Below are 26,846 nucleotides of genomic sequence, written 5' to 3'. Positions count from 1 at the left end.
AAAGAAAAAACTAAATTTCTTGTAAATCATAATAGTCAGAGTGCCAGATTCTGTATCGTGCACCCACCCATGCCGGAAGGTACAAAAATGCTGAGGACGGTTCCTAAGGTAGTCGACCATGCTGAAAACGAATATCGTAGGGCGGATGTTCGCCGTAGGGGTGTTTCTGAAATATAGACCAAAAACGCCAAATTTAGCCTATAACTAAGTGTGACGATTCAGGATTTTTTGGCGAGTTATTGGGTTGAGGAAGCCGGCGTAATATATATCAATCGAAAGGGGAGATCTAGATCTACAAGAATATGATTTTTAAATTGAAAAAAAAAACACATTTTTTTTCTCTATTTACTGCAGTTTCAAAATAAGTGCTGTAAAATTCGACTAATATCTCAAAGAAAGGCTAAAAACTCGAAATTTCTTCAAGGTAACAAACTTTATTTTCTTTATTAGAAAAGAAAGTTCATTCAATTCCGTACAATTTGAGCTAAAAAAAATATAAACTATTATTATTTTAAAAAGGTCTGCGAATTTTTTTTGTAGTGTCACTGAAATGATCACTACCCGTATCGTGAAAATGGACATAGTTTATTTTTTCTTCAAAGGGTAGGAATAATTCAAACTTTCTAACTGTTTAAAATCTAAACTTTCTAACTTTTACTTAAAAATAAAAACAGGTTTAAAAAAATGTTGACTAAAAAAAGTGTTTTTTAAGAATGGACAAATATATTTCTGGTGTACTAAAGGTTCTGCAATTAACTTTTTGGGACCTGATTTGCCACTGATACGACTGAGCTATTAACTACATGAAAGAATTCTGCTTCACAGATGGATTCAGTTGGCGCACTGGAGTTGTCTTACTCGACCTGCCCGTAAAATTGGGTAATAGTAACTGACCTGTTGTAATTAAAAGTAAAAGGTATCAAATAAAACTTTCAAAAATACTCCTCATTTTCTTCTTCCGAAAATTCAGATAGGGCAAGGTCAGAATCCCTGCATGCCCTCCTCGTTCCACGGCAAGAGCATAAGCTGCAGCATCCTTTTATTTTTGGGCAGCTACCGTCTTTCCTACATTTTCTACTTTTGCATCTGCAGTAAGCTTCCAGGCTTGATGCTTCTCTACAGCTTGAAACGACCGCATCTACTCCCCCTTCAGCCATCTTCTATCCATGGAGGAGTGGATCTGGAATGCTCGGCCGAGCCTGTACTGACGACAAGATTATCGATGTAGTGAATATGGCTCTTCGTATGCATGTCTTGAAGGTGTAGTCAGAAGGTAGCAGTCTTCTCACATCTTGTTTCTGGCACCAAGTGTAAGCCCTTACACTGGCCACTGAATTGAATCCGGCCTATTTACCGTACATTTCAATGACCAGGGATTTTGATAGGTCGGAGACTTCTCTAAACGTGTCGACTGAAAGCTTCCCTTCTGCATCCTTGATCCGCTCCGTCACAGACACCATTTCGAGGCAAAAGTTGGAGACGCCACAGTGTTTAAGAAAGAAGCTTTCCTGACGCCGAAGAAGAAGTTCGTTGTGTCTCACCCTGACAGACAGTGCACGAACGGTAACATAATCTGCTCCTCTTTGGTCTGGTGAACTCCATTTGTCAGCTCGTGTGCTGAGATAATGTATGTCAGGAACTTAAAGAAAAGTTCGCTCAGTCCCTCAGCTTGAGGCTCTTTATCAAAATGAACACAGGCTACTGCCACGTCTGCGTCGTCGGCATGCACAGCGATGCTACAAGCGTAACGGCTAGCGTACTTGACATGTGTAATAAGGCGCTGGTAAGCCTCTTCGTGGCTGGAGGACAAGAATTCCTCGTAGTCACAGTGTTCTGCTAAAGTTGGACTGCAGCCACGCTTGACCAGAGACACTTTGAATCTCTCCTTGAACCTACCTGAGAGAAAAAGGTTGAGTGCGTTCGGAAGCTGAATACCCATCTGCTCCCCGGTTTCATACAAAAATTCGAGGAGCCGGCTTTTAGACGCTGAGCTTGCAAGTACGGCATCCAATTCTTCAATTGTGCTAAGAGCGGAAATTTGGAGGTTTTTTCCTTTCCCTCGTCGGAGTCTGCATGCTGATTTCAAGGAGATCGACTCTCCGGTGTCCGTTAGCTTCCCAAAGAGCCCGTCGTAACGATCTACGACAAGTTGGACTTCAGGAATACCCACTGGAAGATCATTCAGCAACGATAGAAGCAAATTTCTCTGCAAAGGATTTGACTATTTCAAACCTTGACAGACAGATATGATCTCATCTTGGGCATTAAGTTAATGGTGCGTACTTTAGCTGATGTTATTTCCTTGGATATTAAAATCGCTGGACGAGCTGCTTGTCCTCCTTTTTTTCGTAGCCAGTTCAACAGCACAGCTTTGTTCCCCGTCCTCATTTTCCAGCCAGAGGATGTCTTGGTTGATTGTTGCGGAAGATGTTCAAAAATGGATGGAGAGAAAGGAAGAATCTCTTTTGTGAGGATCTTTGCAACGGCTTTCTCCTTTTCTCCGCCGTAGCTCAACTGACCAGTAATGATTCTCTTCAAGGCTGTTACTTCAGAGCTCAGGAGATCGGTTCTATGCAGAGTGCAACCTTTTTCACATCTTCTTTCCTGTTGCACAGAAAGTCCTCAACCACCTCTTTTCCTTTTGTGGCTGCGCTAGTAATATCAGAAACAATCTTCTCATCGTCCACAACTTCTGACGTCACAATATTCTCTAGGTCAAAGTCCACTCTGCTGAACGGATTGCCACATGTAGTGAAAATATCTCGAACTCTATCAAATCTGGAGGGCTATTCCTTTTTCCGGATTTGCATCCCATTTTTCCAGAAAGCGGATAGTCTGGATGCGCTATAAAGTTAGTGACTTGAGGAGCAATGGTAAATAGTGAGACTCTTGACACACAAAAAGGAAAGAGAAGACAGCCAAGTACTGTCAGAGTATACCTCCTTTGCTTGACAATGCTTAAAAAAACCTGTACCCCCTAGGCTAGCTCAAAAAAGAGCCAAGCTCCTCGTAAACCCCCTCCTGTGGACACCCCTGCTAATTATTGAATAATAGTAAGAAATAAGTTGCTTATATCAGGGGGAACTAATATGCACATTTACTCTACTTTTAAACCACTTAAGTAAGCCTCTAACTATCCTTTGACCCCAAAACTGGTAAGACTTTTAGCCTATGCATTATAAATTTATATACCAAGGATTCCTGAAAGACGAGGCGAAACAATAAAAAGGGAAATCCTGGTAAAGACAAACCTTTGAGGATCAAATAATACAGTTAATTAGCTTTTTAACCATCAATTTGCACCAGTATGGCAGATGGCAGTAAACATTACCATAACAAAGGCACGAGATCGATGCAGTGTCATCTACTTAGCAATGAACAAGTTAAGTTTAAAATTTTTTACCATATATGATCGATTCGAGACTTTGACCTCATATTAAACTATGAATTGCACTTTGGTGGTCGCAATTTCCGAAATAAATGGAATCAGCATGTTCGAAAATATCGTTTCCAAAAGTCAGAACTCATGTATCAAAATGTTTTTTACAAATCGTTATTTGACGACTTTTTCAACTTTGGCTCCCCGACTATAAATGACTTGACCAAAATGAGGCGTAGAGTACCGTGGGCGAAATTTCTGAATCGTGTGATACCAAGATCACTTGCTATCCGGTACTGACACCCAGGAACCCGAAAACTACACCCTAGTCGAAGCTTTGATCAATAGTTATAACACCAGTCATGTTCCATAAAATAACTGCATAAATAATAATAATTAGGTGGTTCTTGTATTTGCTTTTAAGCCTTTACATCGTCACTTCTGGGAAAATGACTTTAAATCTGTCAAGTAATTATTATCTCTTCCTACTGTCGCGTGATGAAAAAAAAAACTTCCCGCTAGGTAGCAGGTTACTAAACAAAATTCCAATTATCGGGTACACTCACTAAAAAAGTTGCAGACCCTCAGACATAATAAATTTAAACTTTTTTTCTTAGATCAATGTGTTCGGAATTAAACAGGCTTTCTTTTTTAATATAAAAAATTATCTTGAAAAAATTTCGAGTTTTTAGCTTTTCTGTTAGAAATTTGTTGACAAAAATTTGAATTTTTTTTTAAACTGCAGTGAAAAGTTTACTATTTTTTTCTTTTTTAACAAAAATTATATTCGTGTAGCCCCAAGTCTATTCTTTTGATTGATGTAAAAGTACGCTGGATTTGACCAATCTTATCTGTAAAAAAAAATTTTGAATCGTCGAACCCCATTATAGGCCAAATTTACTGTTTTTGGCCTATATCTCAGAAACGCCCCAACGGCGAACATGCGCCCTACGATATTCGTTTTCAGCATGGTCGACTACCCTGGTATTCACCCTCAACATTTTTGTACCTTCCGGCATGGGTACTAATCGAAATAAGCGAGATACAGAATCTGGCGCTCTGACTATAAAGGTCATTAAATTTCCAGATTAGAATGTCTGGTAGGACAAATTCCTAATGTTAGATAACCCACCCTCCTATTTATTCACTTGCTCTTTTTTGACAAGCCTGTAGAAAACTAGGACCTTTCTACCTAGGACTTATTTTTACGTAGGACCAGGCGGATAAATTCGTCATAAATGTAATATCATATCATAAATAGTAATATCGTCATGTCATTCATAAACGTCAAAGAAAAAACTAAATTTCTCTCAAATCATAAAGGTCATTAAATTTCCAGATTAGAATGTCTGGTAGGACAAATTCCTAACGTTAGATAACCACCCTTCTATTTATTCACTTGCGCTTTTTTAACAAGCCTGTAGAAAGCCTTTAGACAGCCTATTTCAGTAGAAAACATATTCAGTAGAAAACTTCTACTGAAGACTGAAATGTCCATGAATTTGCATCAGATTTTCATAAAAATATAATAGCATCACTAGTCTTAAAATTCTAGAGACTGTAGGTTCTGAATTCTAAAAATGTAAGGATTAGAGACTAAGGGGTTTTAGGTAACCCCATTTAAACTATCGGGGAGAAATTCCGTAACTTATTAATTAAACAACACTCCCAAGAAGTGAAGTTAGGTTAATCCTAATGAAATATAACGTTCATGTAACCTTTAGTTTTTATAATAATAGAATTTGAGCTACATATTTGCACATTAGGGGGGAGGGGTAAGGCATTTGGACAGCGCCCCTAACATAACCTAACAGAAACTAACCCCTATAAAGTGTAAATGTATAGCCCAAATTATACAAGTCCAATACATTCTATCGCCCGTCACTTGTCTTTGCTGCTGTGAAACCGATTTTCTGAAATCTAACCTGAGCGTAATTCTTGAGTGCGTTACGTTTAAGTAACAAGTACCAAAAGTCCCATATTCTAGTTTGAAAAGGCCTCGTGTCAAGGGCGTATCCAGTATTTTGTTCGACGGAGGGATTTTTTTGGAGGGGGCTTTGCAAAAAAAAAATCAAAAACAAACATAAAAAATGTGCTTATATGCGTTTTTGATTCGTTTCTATGAGTCGGACAAAATTTCGGAGGGGGGGGGTCAAAGCCAGTCCCCCCCCTCCCTCTCCCGGGGTATTTGCCTCGAATATCAGTTTATGCTAGTCTGTCGCTTCCTCGGCATAACCATTAATTATACAATCAATATTAGTTCATGAGGCCTGAGGTAACTGTTGTTTATGAAGACCAAAGATAATTTACAATTTCTTTATTTTCTCGTAAAAATATTTTTTTTTATAATAAAAAAGATATTTTTATTTACGAATTATAACTTAGCTTAGACATTACAGTTTTTCTGTGTAGTGATGATTGGGGAGAAATGGGGACTCTTTCAATTGCCGCTGCTGTGGCACTTGGATGAACCTTGTAAAATTAATTACTTTATGCTAAGAACAGGGAAGTGAATATCATTGATGGAATAACATCCATTTATTGGAAATTAGAAGATATAAATTGCTAAAATAACAAATTAATTCAAATAAATAAATTATTAAATGTCCCTTATTGAAGACTAGAATATACAAAATAAACTCTAGAGAATCACATAGGATTTACTGAACATCAGAATATGCACAAAATCTGTGTGAAGTAGCATTAGATTTATTGAAGGTTAAAATATGCAAATAATCAATATCGGATTGATTGAAGATAGAATATATAAAATAGAATGAATCCTATGGAGAATCACATAGAATTTATTAAATGTTTTATTAAATGATTATTATCGGATTTATTGAAGATTAAAATATGTAAAAAAAAAAATGATTCGAACAGTAAGATCTTATCTCATAAGATTAGGATATCTAGAAAAATTATTCCGTTTTTTTTTTCTGACGAAAAATCTACCCAGCGGAGTATTACTCTAGTTTGCAACATTTTTAGAACAGATCTGTCAATATTTATTATGTATTTTCATGTTTTTTATTTGTTTTTTGTTTTGTTTTTTATGCTGAAAGGGAAAGTGTCAACAGATATGCTTTTTAACGTGGCAATATTTAGCTATTTACTTTGGGTAGTCAGATATTAAACCCAAGCCCATGTTATTGCACACTACTCCTTTCGTAATTGCGAATATTTTTAATGTTTTTTAATATGTTTTCATTAAATGTGTTAATAATATTTGTGTTTAATGTGTTAATAGTATGTGTTGATAATGTGTTAATATGTGTTTAGTGTGTTAATAATATTTGTAATGTATTTTCTATTTCTTGTTATAAAAAACTAGTTAAGACTATAGAATCCAACTTTCTTCGTTGCCAAATTAATTCTGCCTTCATTATTGACCTTATAATTTAACAGTTAAGTTTAGTTACTTCGATTATTATGACTAAATAATTATTTTAATCATAATTAAATTATAAGCTAGTTTAACATTTACTCGTATTTAAACTACAGGGTAGTTTAATATAGTTTATTTGTAAAGTGAGGAATTTAAGGCTTTCTCTCTCTCTCTCTCTCTCTCTCTCTCTCTCTCTCTCTCTCTCTCTCTCTCTCTCTCTCTCTCTCTCTCTCTCTCTCTCTCTCTCTCTCTCTCTCTCTCTCTCTCTCTCTCTCTCTCTCTCTCTCTCTCTCTCTCTCTCTCTCTCTCTCTCTCTCTCTCTCTCTCTCTCTCTCTCTCTCTCTCTCTCTCTCTCTCTCTCTCTCTCTCTCTCTCTCTCTCTCTCTCTCTCTCTCTCTCTCTCTCTCTCTCTCTCTCTCTCTCTCTCTCTCTCTCTCTCTCTCTCTCTCTCTCTCTCTCTCTCTCTCTCTCTCTCTCTCTCTCTCTCTCTCTCTCTCCTCTCTCTCTCTCTCTCTCTCTCTCTCTCTCTCTCTCTCTCTCTCTCTCTCTCTCTCTCTCTCTCTCTCTCTCTCTCTCTCTCTCTCTCTCTCTCTCTCTCTCTCTCTCTCTCTCTCTCTCTTGCTCTCCTTCTTCTTTATTTTCAAATCTCTTTCAGACATTTTCTAGATCAGGGCCACTTTCTATAAAATTTCAAGTTTACACCGTTAAGAATTTCAAAGGTTGGAGTATGTGCTTAAAATAATCTTTTATTTAAGCCCTATCTCTTTATCAAAGAGGGTAGACATCCGTGCCTTACTCAGACTGCTATGGGTGGTAACTTCATACCCAATTCCGTGACAGTTGGTGGAAAAAATGGATCTGGTTTTGACGTACTTCTGATAACTGGACCAAATATGGGCGGAAAGTCTACATTGATGCGACAAGTTGGATTGATTGCGCTTTTAGCACAATTAGTGAGTTGTCATGCATTTTCTCTTCTCCGAATCAGAAAAAAATGCCTGTAAATAAGAGTTTTAGTTTTTCAGTTTTACCTGGAATGTAATATGAGTCTTGAATTTATCTTTTTTTTACAGGCATTCTTTCTTCTTTTTTTTCTTACAATTGAATTTGCACCTTTCGTTGAATTTTGTAGTATATTGGTAGCAATATTTGGCAAATATATTACCTTGGTTATTTATTTGGCAATATGTATTGTTATCTTGATAATCCTTGTTAACATATGTTTTATCTTTGTAATCCTTTGTCCTATTTGGTAACACATTGGTAATATATTTGGAAATAATCCAACGTGATGTCGGAAAGTCTTAGAGAAGTAGTGACGAATTAGCAAAAAAATTAATTTTTACATAAGCTTGGCAATTTATTTGGTAATATGTATTGTTATCTTGATAATCTTTAGTAATATATATATACTTACTTTGGTAATATTTGTTTTATCTTTGAAATCCTTTGTCCTATTTGGTAATACATTGGTAATATATTTGGAAATAATCCAACGTGATGTCTGAGAGTTTTAGAGAAATAGTGACGAATTAACCAAAAAATTAATTATTACATAAGCTTGGCAATTTATTTGGCAATATGTATTGTTATCTTTATCAAGCTACAAAAGCGTATTTTTGCAATTAGATTAGAACCTGCTATACATTATGGGGCAGAAATATGGGGACACCAAAGGGGGATGAAAAGGGAAAGGATACAGCTACATTATTTTAAAAGATTAATAGGGTTAGATGAAAAATTTTATAGCATTGTTTTAAAGGGTGACCTGGGTCTTTTTAGCTTAAGAAAAAAACGGTTAGTACGCATGGTAGGTTATTGGGAAAAAATTATTGCTATGCCAGATTATCGGTTAACAAAAAATGCTTTCAATGAACTGTAATTAGGCAAAATAAAAGATTATTGTCCTGCGTAAATTAACAGCATACTAGACAAATGTGGGCTATCAGGCTGGTGAAATGATGGCATTGGACCAGGGGTGGAAACAGGATTGATAGCAAAAGCTGTGGAAAAAGTGCTACAAGATCAAGAGATCCAGGTTTGGCAAGAAGACAAGGTTAAATCACAATCCCTTTGAATATATAGAAACATTAAAAAAGCCTGGGGAAAAGAAATATATCTAAAATTTGGGCTTCAAATTGATACTTTAAAATGGGTCTTATCAGTAAGAGGGAATTTTATCCCGCTTGTGGGAGAAAGAAGTATTTAGGGATGGTTAAGGTACGGAGTGGTCCCTTCTCTTGTCCGATGTGCGGGGAGTCTGAAGATTACGAACATTTTATGTGTTATTGTGAAGAACTGAAGGTCCTTAGAAGGGAAATTTTTGAGAGGATGTTATGGATAGAAGTTGTTTAGAAAATAAAATTGGAAGTAGTTGTAAAGTGGAAATTAGAGATTTGGGAAATTTTGTGAGAGTGGGGATGAGACATAGGGAGGGTTTTCTATCGTAGTGTTATTTTCAAAAGTGTTTGAAATTATTGTTATGTTTTATGCGTTTTGTTGTTCTTGTATTATCCATGGCTCATGGGGCTTTTGTGAGAAATATATCTATATCTATGTATTTTCAACGAGAATACTATTCCATATTACATTAAATAAACTGACTATAATTTATTCTTTTTTTTCTCTCTCCCGCGCCGTAAACTTCCCTACCCAAAATCTCTAGCGCTGAATCAACATTCCGTTCTTGGTCTAATTCTAGACTTCTATCCAGTAAATCTTGATTACTTAATTCCGTCATTAATTCTTCAAAATTATTCTTATCATTTTCCTCCACTCTTAGTCTTTTATGAAGTCCACCCCCCGGATAAGATTTACTTTAAATTCTATTCTGCTTAATTGTTGAGGCTGCTTCTAAAACCTTTATCGTTGCGATGACAGGAAAGTTATCAGACCCTATGAACATTATTTCACCAAAATCAACCATCCTTTCCCTCAAAAACAGACTAGTTAAAATTTAATTAATTATGCTTGGAGAATGCCCCGACAAACAAGTAAACTCCCCCAGATTTTTATAATTTTCAAATCTACCATTTAATATCATTAAATTTTCATACCCGCAAAATTCTAGCAAATTTTTACCCCATTTATTTTTGCGACGGGTGTGGTCCCTACTTGTCCTCTGTGGAAGAGTTAAAAAGTAAAAAAAGGTAAAATAAAAAAAGTAAAATATCCTATTATTTAAAAAAATTGAGTAAATTTAATAAAAAAAGTAAAATTAAGAAGTAAAAAAAAGTAAAATATCCTATTACTTGAAAAAATTGACTAAAATGAATAAAAAAATCAGTAAAATTACCTAATTTATTTCTTAGGGATGTTATGTTCCTGCTGAAGTGTGCCAAATGACTCTTGTTGATCGACTCTTTACTCGCCTTGGTGCCACCGATAGAATATTTATGGGAGAAAGCACTTTCTTTGTAGAAATGAATGAAACTGCATCGATCCTCAAGCATTCAACCGTCCACTCCCTTATCTTAATGGATGAACTGGGTAAGAGTTTCTCTAGTACTGCAATTTGTTCTTTTCTTTACTTATCTTTGTACCACCTGCTGAACCTCTCGTAGTTTTGGTGCCACCTGTTGTTCCTATTTACTCCTCTTTACACCACCAAATTAACCTCTCCAGTTGTTTTGGTGCCGCCCACTTTGCCTCTTTACTCTTCATTGTGATGCATGCTTAAACTCTCTAGTTGTTTTGGTTCTGCCCACTTTCCCTCTTTGCTCGTCATTGTGCTGCTTACTTAACCTCTCCAGTTGTTTTGGTGCCGCCCACTTTGCCTTTTTACTCTTCATTGTGCCGCATACTTAACCTCTCCAGCCATTTTGGTGCCACCTGCTGTTCCTGTTTACTCGTCTTTACACCACCAAATTAACCTCTCCAGTCGTTTTGGTGCCGCCCACTTTGCCTTTTTACTCTTCATTGTGCGGCATACTTAACCTCTCCAGTTGTTTGGTGCCGCCTACTTTCCCTCTTTACTCGTCATTGCGCCGCATACTTAACCTGACCAGTCGTTTTGATGTCATCAACTTTCGTTCTTTGCTTGCCTTTGTCGCGCACTTTCCTTTTTTACTCGTCTTTGTATCACCTATTTAACCTCTGCACTCATTTTGGTGCCGCCCACTTTTCCTTTTTAGTCGACCTTCTCAAAACCAATCGTATTTGTACCACAGCCTGAATATTTATGGGAGAGACCTAGTCCTTTATAGAACTCGTTGAAACTTTAATCTAAAAAAGTGAAACTCATTAATACTTTAGCTTTCAATTGTCTACTCTCCTATTTTATTTGAAGAACTTGGTAAGATTTTCTTTAATAACGGAATTTTATTCGTATGTTCATATTGGTGGCATCCATTTTACCCCTTTACTTGACTTACTCCTCTTTAATGGTCTTTGTGCTACGGCAACTACGGTAAGAATATTTAGAGAATCGGGCAGGTTGCTCTTACTCTCGTAGAAACGACTTGTAGGGCCATAACTGAAATGATTGTAGGGCCATAACTGAAATTCAATTTCAATTTATTAAATACTACAATAAATACATAAATACACTTAAGCGCTAGAGGTCCCAAGAAGCATAGCTTGTATAGGACCTCGTAACAATCACAAAATCCACACAAAACAAATCAGGGAAGGAAAAAAAAATACAACAATATCTCAAAATATAAACACAATGCGAGAAAAAAAAAAAAAAAAAAAAAAAAAAAAAAAAAAAAAACTGCTACACAAAAGCCTTTGACTTAAATTTATATGAACTGAAAATGTACTGTAATTTATTAAAAATCCAAACCAATAATAAAACTATTAAACAGCGGGGTTCGAATCTCATTCAACATATTGAGAGAGGAGAAAAGAAAAAAAAAACTATATAAAGTAAAGCGGAATAAATAGATAAAGCAAAATGAATAAAGAAATAAAGAAAAAAAAAACGAAATTACTTCAAGCCTTAGAGAATATTTTTTCTGCAAAGGGAAGAAGAGATTTCGATAAGAGAAAGTTCACTAGCAATATAGTTCCAAAGAGCAATTGCTCTAAAAATTAGAGAACTCTGAGCTGCTGAGGATACCCTTTTAGGCAGCTGAAATTGGTGAACAGAGCTCCGAAGCAAAGTCTGGAACTTACGTGTTGATGCTAGATCAAAGTAGGATAAGATGTTTGGAGGAAGTGAGAAATTGAAGGCTCCATGAGCTAGTTTTAGGTTCTGCTTCTTGATAACCACATCTAAGGCATCTAGACTTGTATCACTGAAAAGACTATCTGTAGGATAGAGTTGGGGTAGGCGAAAAGTTGCATTCACTACTCTGTCCTGTGCTGTTCGGAGTTGCCAAAGGGAAGAATAGTTAGTGTTGCCCCATACAGTCCAGAAATAAGAAATATAAGGAAGGACAAATGCATAGTAAAGAGCAAGCATTACATCGGGAGGAAGAAATTGATTGGCACGATGAAGCATAGACACTTGACGAGAAATTATAGAATGTGTATAGGAAATATGAGTTTTGAAAGAAAGAAAACAATCAACATGTACACCAAGAAGTTTAACACAAGAGCACTGGGGAATTATATCAGTGCTATAAAAAACAAAGATTGTTGGAGATGGTTCAGACACGTGGTATGGGGTTCTAAAATGAATAATACTACTCTTAGAGCTATTCAACAGCATCCCGTTCTGCTCACACCAATCACGCACATGGTTGAGCAGAAGCTGAGCCTTAGCAACAGCAGAAGGCAGATCATTGGAAACCACGAAAAAATTACTATCGTCTACAAACATAACAGTGTGGGTATCAAGGTTGGGAGATGGAGGAAGGTCATTAATATAAATAAGAAAGAGGAGTGGTCCCAAAACTGAGCCTTGAGGTACCCCTTTGGAAGCCAAAGCTAGATCAGAACATTTCCCATCATAACAAACAAACTGAGATCTATTAGACAGGTAAGATTTAAACCATTTAAAAGAAATTCCCCGAACTCCAAGTAGAGACAGTTTTCCCAGTAAGACAAAATTATTTACCATGTTGAAAGCTTTATAAAAATCAAGAACTAGTCCTAGAACACAACGACCCTTGTCTATGTTAACACGCATGAATTCTGTAATGTCAACTAGAGCACATGCAGTAAAAAGTTTAGGTTGGAAGCCATACTGGTGATCAGACAGAACAGAACCGCTTCCAACTGAAGCACCAGTAGACAGGAATGAAAAAAGCCTCTTATGCGCGACTTTTTCATGTAATTTCGAGAAAATTGGGAGAATTGATATATGTATATAATTTGACACTAAGCTGGGGTCACACTTCTTAAAAAGAGGGATTACTTTTGCAATTTTAAACAAATCAGGGTATATACATTTTGAAATAGATGTATTCAAAATATGGGTAAGAGGTTCAGCAACATAAGAAGAAACAGACTTAAGCACATGGTTTGTTAGTCCAAGTGCATCAGCTGTGTTACTGCTACTTAAAGAAGAAATAAAATCACAGATCTCTATGCTTGTACAAGGAGTTAGAAAAATACTTCTCTCAGCTGGTGAAGATTCACCTAGTTTAGGAAAGGAGGGGGTCTTAACAGTTGGTAGGGTGGTAAAGTAAGAGTTGAAGGCACTAGGTGCCTTCAACTGATGAGCAATTTTAAAAATGATGAACAATTTTAAATTGAGGTAACTAAAAATAAGCAATTATAAAAAAACGCGACTCGATTATGAACCTTTGAGCAATTGGCTTAAAGTGAAATAAAAAAGAACTCAAAAATTCAACTATTGACTCTGCAATCTAGTTGAATAAACTTTGTAAAATTGTCCCCCCTTTCTACTCCTTCTACCCACTCTACTACCCATCACCCTACTACTACATTCTAGGACGTCCTAATTGTTGTTTAGTCTAAGCTAGATTGCCAATTGACAATATTTGATAACCTATTATCCGTAAATCGTGTTAATTATTATTATCAATCAATCAATTTATTAATACTAAAAACAAAACAATTACAAACTTAAAGTTTATACGCGCCCAAGAAGCTCAGCTTGTAAAGGGCCAACAAAACAAATAAGACACTATTATAATTAAAAAAAAAAAAAAAAAAAAAAAAAAAAAAAATGGATAAGAGACATTGATGAAAATAGGAGAATTAACAGGAAACTTCACAAATAACTGAAAAAAAAATATATATAAACGAAGAAGAGATTGGAAATTTGGATTAAATATAAAAAAAAAAAAAAAAAAAATCAGAGAATTATATTGAATGAAAAAAAAGACATAAAAATTTGGATGGAATACAAAAAAAAGGGGGAAATACTATACTGGAAATACCCAGTGAGAAACTGCCTTTGCAGAAAGAGATAGAGGGACATCAGGAGGGCCATCCCTCCATAGTAAAATAGATTGATAAACTGGAGACCTCTGACCTGCTGTCGATGATCGCTTTGGTAAAATGAACCTGCGATAAGAGCTACGTAAAAAAGAAGAGTACCTACCTGAGCCTGACAGAGAGAAAAACTGCTGCAGAGATGGTGGAAGTGTACCTAGAAAAGCAGAATGTGCTAAATAAAGGTAACTCTTACCCACAATACAATCCATCGGAGCTATTCCAGTATCATTATAAAGATCAGAGGAAGGGTAAAAACGAGGTAGAAGAAAAGTGGCCTTCACTGCCCTATTTTGGGCTCTTTGAAGCGAGCAGAGAAGAGATTTATTAGTACTACCCCAAACAGAACAGCAATAAGAAAGGTAAGGAAAAACAAAAGCATAATAAAGAGAAAGCATAACATCTGGGGGAAGAAATGAGTTAACCCTGTATAACATTAAAGATTGGCAGAGGACAAGGGAACGTGTATGAGTTATATGGGGTTTAAAAGAAAGAAAACAGTCAAGATACACACCAAGAAATTTCACTATAGTAGCTTGCGGTATAATATCATTCCCATAAGTCAGGATGGTTGGCTCCCTTACGTTTCTCATACGATAAGGGGTCCTAAAGTGTATAATAGCACTTTTTTGGCTGTTGAGAGTCATACCATTTGACCAGCACCAATTTTTTACTTTATCAAGAAGACGTTGAGCTAGAGAAGTGGCAGATGGCAGGTCCAATACAGCAATGAAAAAATTACTTTCATCAGCAAAAATAATAGGGTGCACAAGGGGATGAAGACCATTAACAAGATCATTAATATAAATTAAAAACAAAAGTGGTCCAAGCACAGAGCCCTGTGGGACACCTTTCACAATAGGCAAGGAAGAGGAAGAATTACCATTAACCGAAACATACTGAGATCTCCCTGAGAGGTAAGACCTAAGCCATTCAAGTGGGACTCCATGCACTCCAAATGAAGATAATTTAGACAAAAGAACAGAGTGAACGACCATATCAAATGCCTTTGAAAAGTCGAGAAATAGACCCAAAACACACAAGCCCTTGTCAAGGTTAACACGCACAAACTCTGTTGCACCTGAAAGTGCATGCAAGGTGGAAAAACTGGGACGAAAGCCATACTGATGGTTAGTTATGAGAGAATTACCTGCAGTCGTATTAGTAATAAATACAAATGAAGAGAGTCTACAATACACTACTTTTTCAACAGCCTTAGAAATCACAGGAAGGAGAGAAATAGGTCTATAGTTTGAAATTAGTTTGAAATTGTTTGAAATAGAGTTTGAAAATTAGTTTGAAAATAGTTTGAAATTAGAGATGAATCACCTTTTTTAAACAAAGGTACAACATTAGCAACCTTAAATAAATGAGGGAAGACACCAGAAGAAAGATAGAGGTTAGTTATGTGTGAGATGGGGTTAGAAACAAACTGACCAATTTTTTTTAAGAACATTACAGCTCAAACCAAAACCATCAACTGAACGGCTACTTGAAAGCTGAGAAATAATGTTAGAAATTTCGGTATCACCGCATGGAAAAAGGAAAAATGACTTTTTTGCTAAGGGAAAACATACTTACTCTGCTGTAGGGTGGATTAGGGACTGAAGGAAGTGAGGTGAAATATGAATTGAAGGCGCTTGCTGAAGAATTTTTGTCCACAAAAGATCCATCAGCTTTCCTGTAGCGACAAGGGGGAGGGGCTGTTTGAGTTTCTTGAAGGAAAGAGCTTCATTAACTACAGTCCAAACCTTTCGCAAATTACCCTTACACTCATCAATTCGAAGCAAAAAATATAGCTTATTGGCTGCACGTACTAAAGAAGTAAGCACATTTTTATAAAGTTTATACTTCAAAATATCATCCTGCGTCTTACTTTTACATGCAGCCTTGAACAGAGACGCCTTCATATGTATAGAAGTGATCAGGCCTCTATGACATCCATGGACATTTGGGTATAGAACTCCTTGGCCTCTTTTTTAGAGCAAAAGGCTTATCCAACAGAGTTCCCGTGCGACATAAAAATAAATTGGTTGCACAATCAACGTTATTAGCTTCAAGAACACTAGACCAATCATTACTCTGAAGACTATGTATTAAATTAGAAATTTCTTTATCTGTGGAAGTTCTAAAAGAAGACTCACCCTGCTCATCCCTAGCAATCTCAGTTTGAGGCACAAAAAGTGAAACATAAATAGGGAAGTGATCAGAAAGATCAGTGAAAACAAGACCAGAAGTAAACTTCAAATTAGAAGAATGAGAAATGAAAATATTGTCTATTAAAGTGGCAAAATTTCTAGTAGGGTCAACACGAGAAGGAAAAAAAATTGAAGGAAGTAGACCAGCAGAAGAAAGCACATCAAAAAGATGGTCACATTCATCACTTGATCCAATATTTAACATATTACAATTAAAATCTCCCAAAACACAAATACGTTTTTTAGAGAAAGACCCCACACAAGAAAGTTGATCAAGCAAATCACAGAACAAATGTGTTGGAAAAGGAGGGGGCTTAGAAAACAAACAAACAGTGTCACATGCAAACTGGCTTTTCAGATCAATAACAAGAGAATAAACTGTCCTACTATTTGACACTACTGATGTTAACAAGGATTCAAGGTCAGACCTTCTTCTAAACTCAATATCAGACTTTATAAATAAAGAAATACCTCCTGAGCACTTTGTTACCATTCTGGGGATATGAACAGCAACATAACCATGCATATCATAAGCTGTTAATTTTTCCCCACCAGATAACCATGTTTCTGTTAAACCTATTACATCAAAGGGCACGAATTATCAAACTACGAATACGATTTCAGATTATCCCACTTGTCTCTTATCTCACACACATTCTAACAAAATACATTAAAGCTACTATTTAAAGACAGTGAGGGTATAATTTTATCACAATAATCAATGGTAGTGTGATAATTGCAGCTAGAATTAACCATATATTCAATGAGAGGGTCAATTTTATGAGCCTTCTGTTTACCAGCCCTACTTGATTGATCAAATAAAGCTAAAGTAAGAATAGACAAATTTAAAAGAAAAGAGAAATCACCCATAATTATCACACATAATAAATGTACACATAGAAATATAAGTAGGATGGCACAAATTATCCAAAATATTGGACCAAAGTATAATATGACACCAGTTGCTATTACATAAGCTGCAAGTGTGCTGGACTGACAAAAAAATAACAGAAGTTAGGCTACATGAAGGTGAGAGGATCACAAAAAGCATAAAGAGATATCAGTAGAATGACTCATTTTATTCAAAGTATTGGCCCAATTTATAATGTGGGACCAGTAAATTATGTAAGCTGTAAGTATGCTGACATGAAAAAAAAAAAAAAATTAATAGTAGTCAGCCTACCTGAAGGTGATAGGATCACAGACAAATATAAATGAATATCAATGGAATGACACATATTATTCCAAATATTAGCCAAAAGTATAATATGGGTAGTAAGAAATAATGAGAGCTGCATATATACTGACATTACAAAAATATGATAGAATTCAGGGTACACAAGGGTGATAGCATCAAAAAATAAGATAAAGAAATATCAATGAGATGGCATATATTATTCAAAATATTGACCAAAAATATAATATGGGACCAGTCATAATAATGTGAGTTGTATGTGTGCTGACATGAGAAAAAAATGAAAGAAATCAGGCTACAGGAAGGCGATTGGATCACCAACCCAGATAAGGAAATAATAGTGGCATGGCACATATTCATCAAAATATTGGCCCCAAGTATAATGTGGAACCAGTCAAGATTATATGAACTGCAATTGAAATGACAAAAATATGAAAGAAATCAGCCTGCATAAAGGTGATAGGATCACAAACAAACATAAAAAAATAAATAAATAACAGTGGGATAGCATATATTATTTATAATATTTGCCCAAAATGTAATATGAGATCATTGAAAAATATGTGAGCTGCAAGTGTGCTGATATGACAAAAACATTAAAGAAACCAAGCTGCATGATGGTGAAAGGATCATAAACAAAAATAAAGAAAAATCAGTTAGAGGGTACATATTATTATAAGTATTAGCACAACTGTAATGTGTGACCAGTTGCTATTATGGGGGTTACAAGTATAATGACACGACAAGAATATAATGTAAATCAGACAACGTGAAGGTGACAGAATCACAAACAAACATAAAGAAATATTAGTGGGAAGGGACATATCATCCAAACTATTGGCACACAGTGTAATATGGTACCAGTCAAAATTATGTGAGGACAGTAAAGAATAATAGAGAAATATTTTAAGAACAGCAAGTAAATCCCAACAGAAACAATGCAATATATTATAAGAAAATAAATCTAAATCAATCACTTTAATTTTCTGCATTTGCAGCACATAAATCAATTTCATTCTGATTGTTAAACTTAAACACTCTTCCAGATTGGGTTTTATACAGGATATCACATTTAATGGACTAAACATTACGCAAGCCAAGCTTTGACTTGACATATGAAAGAAGTTGTAAGCGTCTCAGAAAAAAGAATCCCAGTTCCTTTCAAATCCTTCTTTTGTTTGAGAAGCAGTTGACGAACTCGTAATTTGCAAAATTCTACAACTATGGGTCTGGGTTTTGCAGATGGTTTGCCAATTCTTTTGGTTGATACAACATCAGACTGAATAATTGGTATGCCAGGAAATTTCCCATTACATAGTGACAAGAATTGACTTTCAGTGTTTTCAATGGAGGTCTCCTCTTTCACCCCAAAGACAATAATTTGGTTGCTCAAATCCTGCTGTTCAAAACGATCATTTAATCTTGCCAGGTTGGACAGGATAGGCTGGAAAGAGTTTTTAAGGTCTATCATGGATGACTCTAAAGTAGCCAATGAAGATTCAACAGAAAATATGCGTCTGTTATAGCTTTCAAGAGTTTTATTCACTAGATTACTAAGATCTAGGTTGAGGCCAGCATACACCTCCTGCTTGATTGCATCCAGCTTATCTGAAGAGATAGTGACATTATGTTGCATGTATGTCTGTTCCTCTTTCATTTTAACCACTGCCTCATCTACCTGGGAAGAGATCTTAGCCAATATAAGGTCATCAAGTAACCCTTTCACTGAAGATTTAAGGTTGTCAGGTTGTAAATCATTAAGATTCTCATACGTTAAATCATTCATCATCATTCAATAATTAAATCATCTAATTAAATCCTTAAAATTCTTAACGTATATTTGTGGCTCTCAGCTGTGGGATCAGTCCATAATTTTTTGTACTGTTTATTTTTTTATATTCAGGTATGGATAGAGCTAATATGGATACGGAAGGCAAAAAAAGCTTTGATTTTGATGTCCTTGGTACATTAATATTTATATTAAATTCTGCCTATGTTTTTTTTTTTTTTACCCTGCTATCATTACCTTAAGACTCATCATTTTTCAATTATTTTAATGCAATATTCAGCTCCTCCTTACTAAATAAATCTGCCTTCAATTTGAAATATCTAAAACGCTCTCATCATTTTCTTTATCATTTCCTAAAACTCTGTTATATTTTACCATATAATCAAATTGTTGTCCCGTCTCTCTTTAATATGGTTTATCACTAATTGAGGCCCCGTTCTTAACTTTAGCTATGACAGTCCGGGAATGGCTATACATTTCAGTTTTTTATGATGGAATATTTTTTGCTCTGAGGTTTCATTGGGCTTGGAAGGCCATTTTGAATTGAGGAGCTCTCGCTTTATCACTATTGGAGGCCCCGTCCCTATCTTTAACTGGGACAAGTCAGAACTTGATGCTTCCTTCCAATTATTGAACATTCCAGTACAATATCTTTGTATTATGCTCTCTGATTGCATTTTCCTATAATCAGGAGTGTTATTCAAGGCTCCGTTTTATGTTTCTTTAATTCCTTTTTACTTCACTTTCCGTCGAAAGATTTATCACTCTTTTTTCTATTTTTTTTACCAAACCTTTCTATCTTCTATCACACACAGATATTCAATTAACATTCCTTCTTAAAGTACATTTTGTTACTTTTCTTTGTGTAACATCATCTGCTACATCGCAAACTATTTTCATAAAGCAATTCTATCTGTCTTCTACAATGCAGAATTTAAAATCCATATTAATATCCATAAAATTTAAAATCCATTATATTGGACTAATAAGTCTTCAAGTACATCTGCAACAATTCTCTCACATTTTCATCCTGAAGTCTATGAACGTTGTACAATCTGGTGGGTAGTTACCCTACCCCTGTAAAGAAATACACTTCCCGGAAATATTGTGTATTTCCGGGACTTGTATACTTCCCGAAAGTATTTCCAGATTAAGAACTGCGCTCTAGTTCCACTGGTTCATTTCTTTTGCCTTTTTTTCGTATGCTAATTCCCTTATTCCTGTTTCTGGATAGATTATTTTTTCAAATATGTCTATTTGCACGAGATCTGGCATTATTTTAAACCAGGATAACGAACTTTTTGGGTGAAGTTTTAAGTCAGTATTTTTATGGCAAATATTATTTGGTAGTTCAAAATAGGGATAAAATCCTTTTAATAGACAGTGTATAGAAATTCACAAAAATACCAGATATTTCGGTCACATATACAGTGACCGTCATCAGTAGTGCTACTTGTGTATTTGTAGTGTAGTGTTAGTAGTAGTTGTTTTACTACTGATGACGGTCACTGTATGTGTGACCGAAATATCTGGTATTTTTGTGAATTTCTATACACCGTCTATTAAAAAGGATTTTATCCCTATTTTGAACTTTTATTTTATCGTCATGGAAAGGCAGTATGGTCACCGAATTTATCTACGTCATTATTTGGTAAGAGATGAGTGAGAAATGTGCCAACAGACGTTTCCTACATGTTTAATGGAAACGTTTCTTGAACGTTTGCTGGCTTGTTTGCAGCAGTTCTGGCTTGTCCTTAGAGCCCGTCTCCCCGCTGGGAACAGTATGTTAATAGTGTTGTTATTATATCTAGCTATAATAAAGAATTGGAACTATTTAGCCACAGTTGATTTCAAATTATTACCCCTCCCCCCGATAATAGTGTAATATATCCCCTTTCCTTAGCCATATGATATTGCACAAAAACCAAATTATTTCTTCGTTAAATTCAGAAAATTTGCATTTGTGGGATTTTCAAGCAAATAAATCATTGGGCCCTTGAATTGTGGCTCTATAAGCCTACGAACTATGTCTTACCTGATGTAGCCTATGACTATAGCCTATGAACTATCTCTTACCTGATTTCCTCTTTATCTACTTTCTTACACGTATTAAACTTTTGTCAAGACTCCTCCTTAATTTATGGATTCGATTCGGGAAGACCGGGTGATTCGTTGTTTTGGGTGAAGTTTTAAGTCAGTAATTAGAACAAAAGTTTTTGAGTCGCAAGATTATTCGCAAGTAAATTCTCCATTTCTCTTTGTTTTAACTCTTTATTTTAACCTTTTTCTCTTTGTGACACCTGATGACGCACAATCAGCTAGATTTTAATCCTTGCTTATAAACAACTTTCGGCTGGATTGCCAGAAGTAATCACTTATAAATTGATTAGTTTCGAGAATATTCATTTACCAGGAATAAGTGAAGAGAATAGAAACGCCAGGATACGTTTTGGGAATTGGGGCGGGAAATAGAAAATAATGGATTTCTGTATTTGATTTGTAGGCTATATAAAAAAGCTTCGAGATTGAAATTCATCCCTACAAATTCTTAACCCTTTCAACAATTCGTAGCAAATGAATTTTAAGTTCATAATTTGTCTTTTCAAGTGGGTTTCTTCAGATTGACCTTTTTGGAGGGGATGACTGAGGAGGGCTTCCTGGAGTGAACAGCGAGTTTTCCAATGGGACTTCCTAAACAACCAACTAAGACGGTAACACGCGAACAAAATTATCCATTACGAAGAATGTATGCAGTGTCACGTTTTAACTAGGCTGTAGTTTCCCAGGGGGCACCTACTCAAACTGTTCCTGGTAAAGAAGAGCAAGTAGGAGTGACTCTGTCAAATAGCAACCGATACTCTTAAAAAGGAACTTTGACATCAGTTGATAAATACAAAAATTGGCGTTTTATGGTGATTCGAAATGTACGAAATTTATGAATTTTAAAATAAACAACTGTAAATTATGAGTATGTTTGTGAATTGTTTATGAATAAAAATTATGAATTTTACGAAATTTAACATATATTTATAAAAAATATATGAAATAAATGAAAAATGTATGAAATGTAGGAAAAATATATGAAATATATGAAAAATATATGCGATATTTGAAAAACATATGAAATATATGAAATTCATTCGGTTTACTTTTACTCATCAAAAGTGACGAGCAAGAAAAAATTTCCCTGACTATTGAAAAGCCCAAGTAATCTAATTAAAATCACAGCATTAGATTCAGCATATAAGAGAACCCTACTGTTGAAATTTCAAGCTCCTATCTAAAATCAAATGTGGAATCTTGTATTTTTTGCCTAAAGAAAGATTGCGTATGTTTTTTTTTTCCTGGGGTGATCGTATCGAACCAATGGTCCCATGAGATCGGGAGGGGACTCGTTCGAACAGAAATCAAAACTTATAGTGCCTTTTTTAAGTGACCTTAAAGATTGGAGGGGAACTATCACCCTTTTGTGCCACTTTTTTTCCCAAAAACATCCAATCAAAATTTTTAGATAGCTATTTGATTCAGCAAGGTTGAAAGGTACAGCACTATGCCTCTGGGGATGACATGACCTGCCGCAGTCCCTGGGGAAAGGGCTGTAAATTTGTGCAATTTGCCCATTCTTTACATATCGAATTTATTATTGGAAAATCTACGAAATTTTTTGGGGAATTTCTGCAGGTATGGGGGATTTTCCACAAGGAAAATTTTCTATGGGTAGTCGAGTTCCTGGGGAAAATTTTATCCGGGGGGGGGGTCTTTGTATGATTTGAAAAAAAGGCAAAAATTAAATAAAAAATAAGTTTTTTGAACTGGAATTAAGGAGGAATATTGCTGCTTAAAACGAATAGAAGTTATTCTGCCCTTTTCTCGCCCATTGCCCTTTACGCCCAAGTCTGCCTTTTTGTCCCAATTTTCTCAAAACGACTCCTGTAATACAAGTGCCTTTTAATTTGAATGAGAAGTATTTTCAAAGAACTTAAAGAGCGAAAAACTGAGCAGGGGGCAGCCTCCCTTATATACAAAGTAATTTCTGTTCATTTTAAGCTTTAATGCTGTTCCTTACTTTCAGTTGAAAAAAATGTTTTTCTTTTTTATTTAATTTGACATGGAATTGAACTGAATATCTACCCATTTTAAGGCATTTTTGATTGGACAGCGTGAAATATTGACGCAAAACATGAATGATGAACTTTTTTTCCCCTGACCCGAAACATAAATAAACCAAGTGATCCACCAAATTAGAGTTTTTTCTTTTTTTAGTTTTGTTTTTCAAACTGGGCGCCGAAGTGAAATTCAGCTCCTGTGAACCTGCCTTAATAACGTTAATGAACCTTGCAGATGTGTGTTTGATATCATGTCACATTATGTTTACATAGTTACAAACAAACAAACTTACTATGGCAACCTATTAAAGGCCCCTTGCTAACTAATTGTTTTATTGTGTACAAGTTGATGTACTATGCATTAATAAGTTGCAAGCTAATATGCACTAATTGTTTTATTGAATTTTTAGGCCGCGGAACGGCAACTTATGACGGGACAGCCATTGCCTCTGCTGTCGTCAGTGAGTTGGTTCGTCTTGGTGCTCGCACTTTATTTTCCACCCATTATCATACTCTGGTCGAAGAGTTCTCTCAAGAGGCCAAAGTGGGTCTTGGCCATATGGCTTGTATGGTCGAAAATGAAAACGATGAAGATCCAACTCAGGTACGATTAATTATGAATTTTTTTTGGAAGTTAATATCTTTTTCAAATAAATGCATGCTAAGGATATTTTTTCCAGACCGAATCTACTGCAATAAATTTTAAGGAGGGGGGGGGATTTTCAGACAAGATGGAAATACCTGGAGAGAATTTCACGGGGGGGAGGGTGCATCTTACGTGAAAGGAACGCTCGACAGAAAAGTTTCTCGGAAGGAGAGGATTTTTTCATGGAGAGTAAGCCAGATTTAATGGCATTATTAAAAAAACGATCAGAAATTTAATTTTAAAACAATTTGTTTCAACTGAAAGTAAGAAGCAACATGAAAACTAAAAAAATTAGAAATTATTCCGTGTATGAGGGTGTAGCCCCCATCTAATGACCTTGCTCTTTACGCTAAGGTTAGATAACTTGGAGCTTTAGGTCTGTCACTGTTTACTATCCCTACGTTGCTAATGGAATAATATTCATAGAGTTCAGTGACGTATTCAAGACCTGAGGAAAATCCCCCCTCCATAAAATTTATTGCAGAAGATTCAGTCCGAAAAGTTCTCCTTGGTATACTTTCATTTGAGAAGACCTTTAAGTTCTAATCGTCTCCCTGCAACTTCAGGGAACCCCCTTCTGTGAAAATTATTTTCCTGAAATTCATGAAATTTGGTCGAAGAGTTCTCTCAAGAGGCCAAAGTGGGACTTGGTCATATGGCTTGTATGGTTGAAAATGAAAACGATGAAGATCCAACTCAGGTACGATTAATTATAATTTTTTTTCTACTTTTAATTAAATTTTGATATAATTAATCCAAGTAATTTAATTGATAAGTGAATTTAATTTAATTTTCCAGTTAAATTAAATAAATCTCTTTTGTAATTGAATTAATTTGTCTTCTGCGTTTAATTAAATTAATATTATTAATCTGCTTTAATTAGTAAGTTAATTATTAAAGTTTAATTAACCGATTAGATTAAATAAATTTCTTTCCTAATTTAACTAATCTTTTCTTCTACTTTTATGTTATACCTGTATTTTTGTTTTTACTTTGAACTTGAATTTCTGGATATACTTTTTGATTATCGCTTTATTTTTTGTCAGAACATCTCGTTTCTTGTGCATTCTTTTAAATGTTTGCCTTTTAGACAACAGGGTTAAAGAAAGGAAAATCAGTACAACTGGACCTTGTATCAAATCATATAAAGGTAGGGCATTTGTTGGTTTAAAATTACTGATGAACAAAACTCTAGATTTAGTGGAACTCTAGAACTAATTCTAGAAATCTAGAATTAATGAATGGCAGAACTCTAGAATAACTAGAGCTCCAGAATTAATGAGGGGTAGAACTTTATACTAGAACTTTAGAATCACTAAGGGGCAGCACTTTTGAACTCTAGAACTCTAGAATTATTGAGGGGCAGAACTCAGGGCAAAACACCAGAAACCAACAGTGCCTCTATTTATAGACTTTATAACGACCTTTGACTCTGTTCTAAGGGATGAAATCGGGAAAGCCTTGGCAGAGGATAGAGTACCCGACAAGATAGTCATACTCAGTGCAGCATACTACCAGCGTATGCGAGCCCAAATTCAGATTTCCAAATTCAAGGAGCTCTCCTCGATGTTTCAAATTGATTTTGGTGTCCGACAGGGATGTATATTGTCTTCCGCCTTATTTAACTTCGTAATCGACTGGATCATGACCAGAGCAATGACGACCTTCTCAGGCGTTGAAGTAAACCCTAATTTTGGGATCACCGATATGGACTATCCCGACGATATTAGCTTATTAACTGAATCTCGTTCATAAGCACAATCCATGCTATCAAAAATAGCTGAGAATTCTCTTTGGTGAGCTATAAAGATAAGCTCCTCGAAGACAAAAGTCATGGTATTTGTTATATCTTCTCAAGACTTAAATTTTAAATTCTTGGTCAACATGCCTGAGACTCTAGGCAGGCATGCCTTTCCAAAAACTAACAAACAAGTATGTGTCCAATAAGAGAGCAACGCCTAATCTCGCCATTTACCCGGGCCGCAGCTGTTTAAACATTTGCCTCTCAATTACTTGGACTATCTGTCTTGCCTTTTCTCTGTCTACAATTAGCCATGTCTTGATGCAACCTATGCAACCTACTGCAAAATATTTGATAACTTATCAAAGTATCCGAACGCTGGTATTTGCTTACTTTGCGATGTGAATGACCTGAGGATAGACTCTATCTGCACCTCTCTTAATATTAAACAACTGGTTAAAATATCTACTACAAAAGGTAACACCTCTCTGGATGTTATTTGTTCAAACACGAGTAAGTATTACAACTCCCCGCAAGCATTGCCACCACTAGGAGGCAGTTACCACAATTGTCTTCTTTTTTCTCCCTCTTCAGCCATTGAACATTCCTTTACTACCTCCATTGGGGCTTGCCGTCCCTTCGGTGACACAGGCCTTTTTTTTTCTTTTGGATCATGGCCGACCAGTGAAAGTTGGTCAGACATTTATTATTCTAATAACCTTGATGACAAAATTCTGATTTTTCACAAAAAAACTAATTGATTCCTACTCATTATGTTTCCCAGAAAAAAAATAAAAAAATGCTCCAGTGATAAACCTCACATAAATAATCACATAAAAATATTAATCCGCACGAAAATAAGCTTATTTAACAGGGGTAATTTAGCTGAAGCAAATAAGTTAAGAAAGGAATTAAAAAGTCAAATTAGAAAAGCTGCCCGAGCCTATTATAAAAATAAAATTAAATACTTGCGCCATGATAAACCAAAGAACTGGTACTCTGAAAAATTACCGGCAAGAGTCAAGAACAACTAAATTTTAATATAAATGAACCT

The 26,846-nt window shown here is 35.5% G+C and overlaps 1 protein-coding gene across 1 annotated transcript in view; it reads left to right on the top strand.

Annotated features, from left to right (window-relative positions):
- The window catches only part of LOC148947534 (DNA mismatch repair protein Msh6-like), a 281,626-nt gene that overhangs the window by 248,997 nt on the left and 5,783 nt on the right, over positions 1–26,846 (top strand). The window contains exons 16-18 of the mRNA XM_089095293.1: positions 7,523–7,720; positions 10,079–10,256; positions 23,816–24,009. Of these exons, the coding sequence (XP_088951419.1) occupies positions 7,523–7,720; positions 10,079–10,256; positions 23,816–24,009 (570 nt within the window). The remainder of the gene's footprint in view (positions 1–7,522; positions 7,721–10,078; positions 10,257–23,815; positions 24,010–26,846) is intronic.

Source organism: Artemia sp. Qi Xiang Cuo, chromosome 10, assembly GCF_049724085.1.
Source record: "Artemia sp. Qi Xiang Cuo chromosome 10, ASM4972408v1, whole genome shotgun sequence".
NCBI classification, from domain to species: Eukaryota; Metazoa; Arthropoda; class Branchiopoda; order Anostraca; family Artemiidae; genus Artemia; species Artemia sp. Qi Xiang Cuo.
The sequence above is the reverse complement of the archived record's forward strand: the minus strand, read 5'-3'. Positions and strand labels throughout refer to the sequence as shown.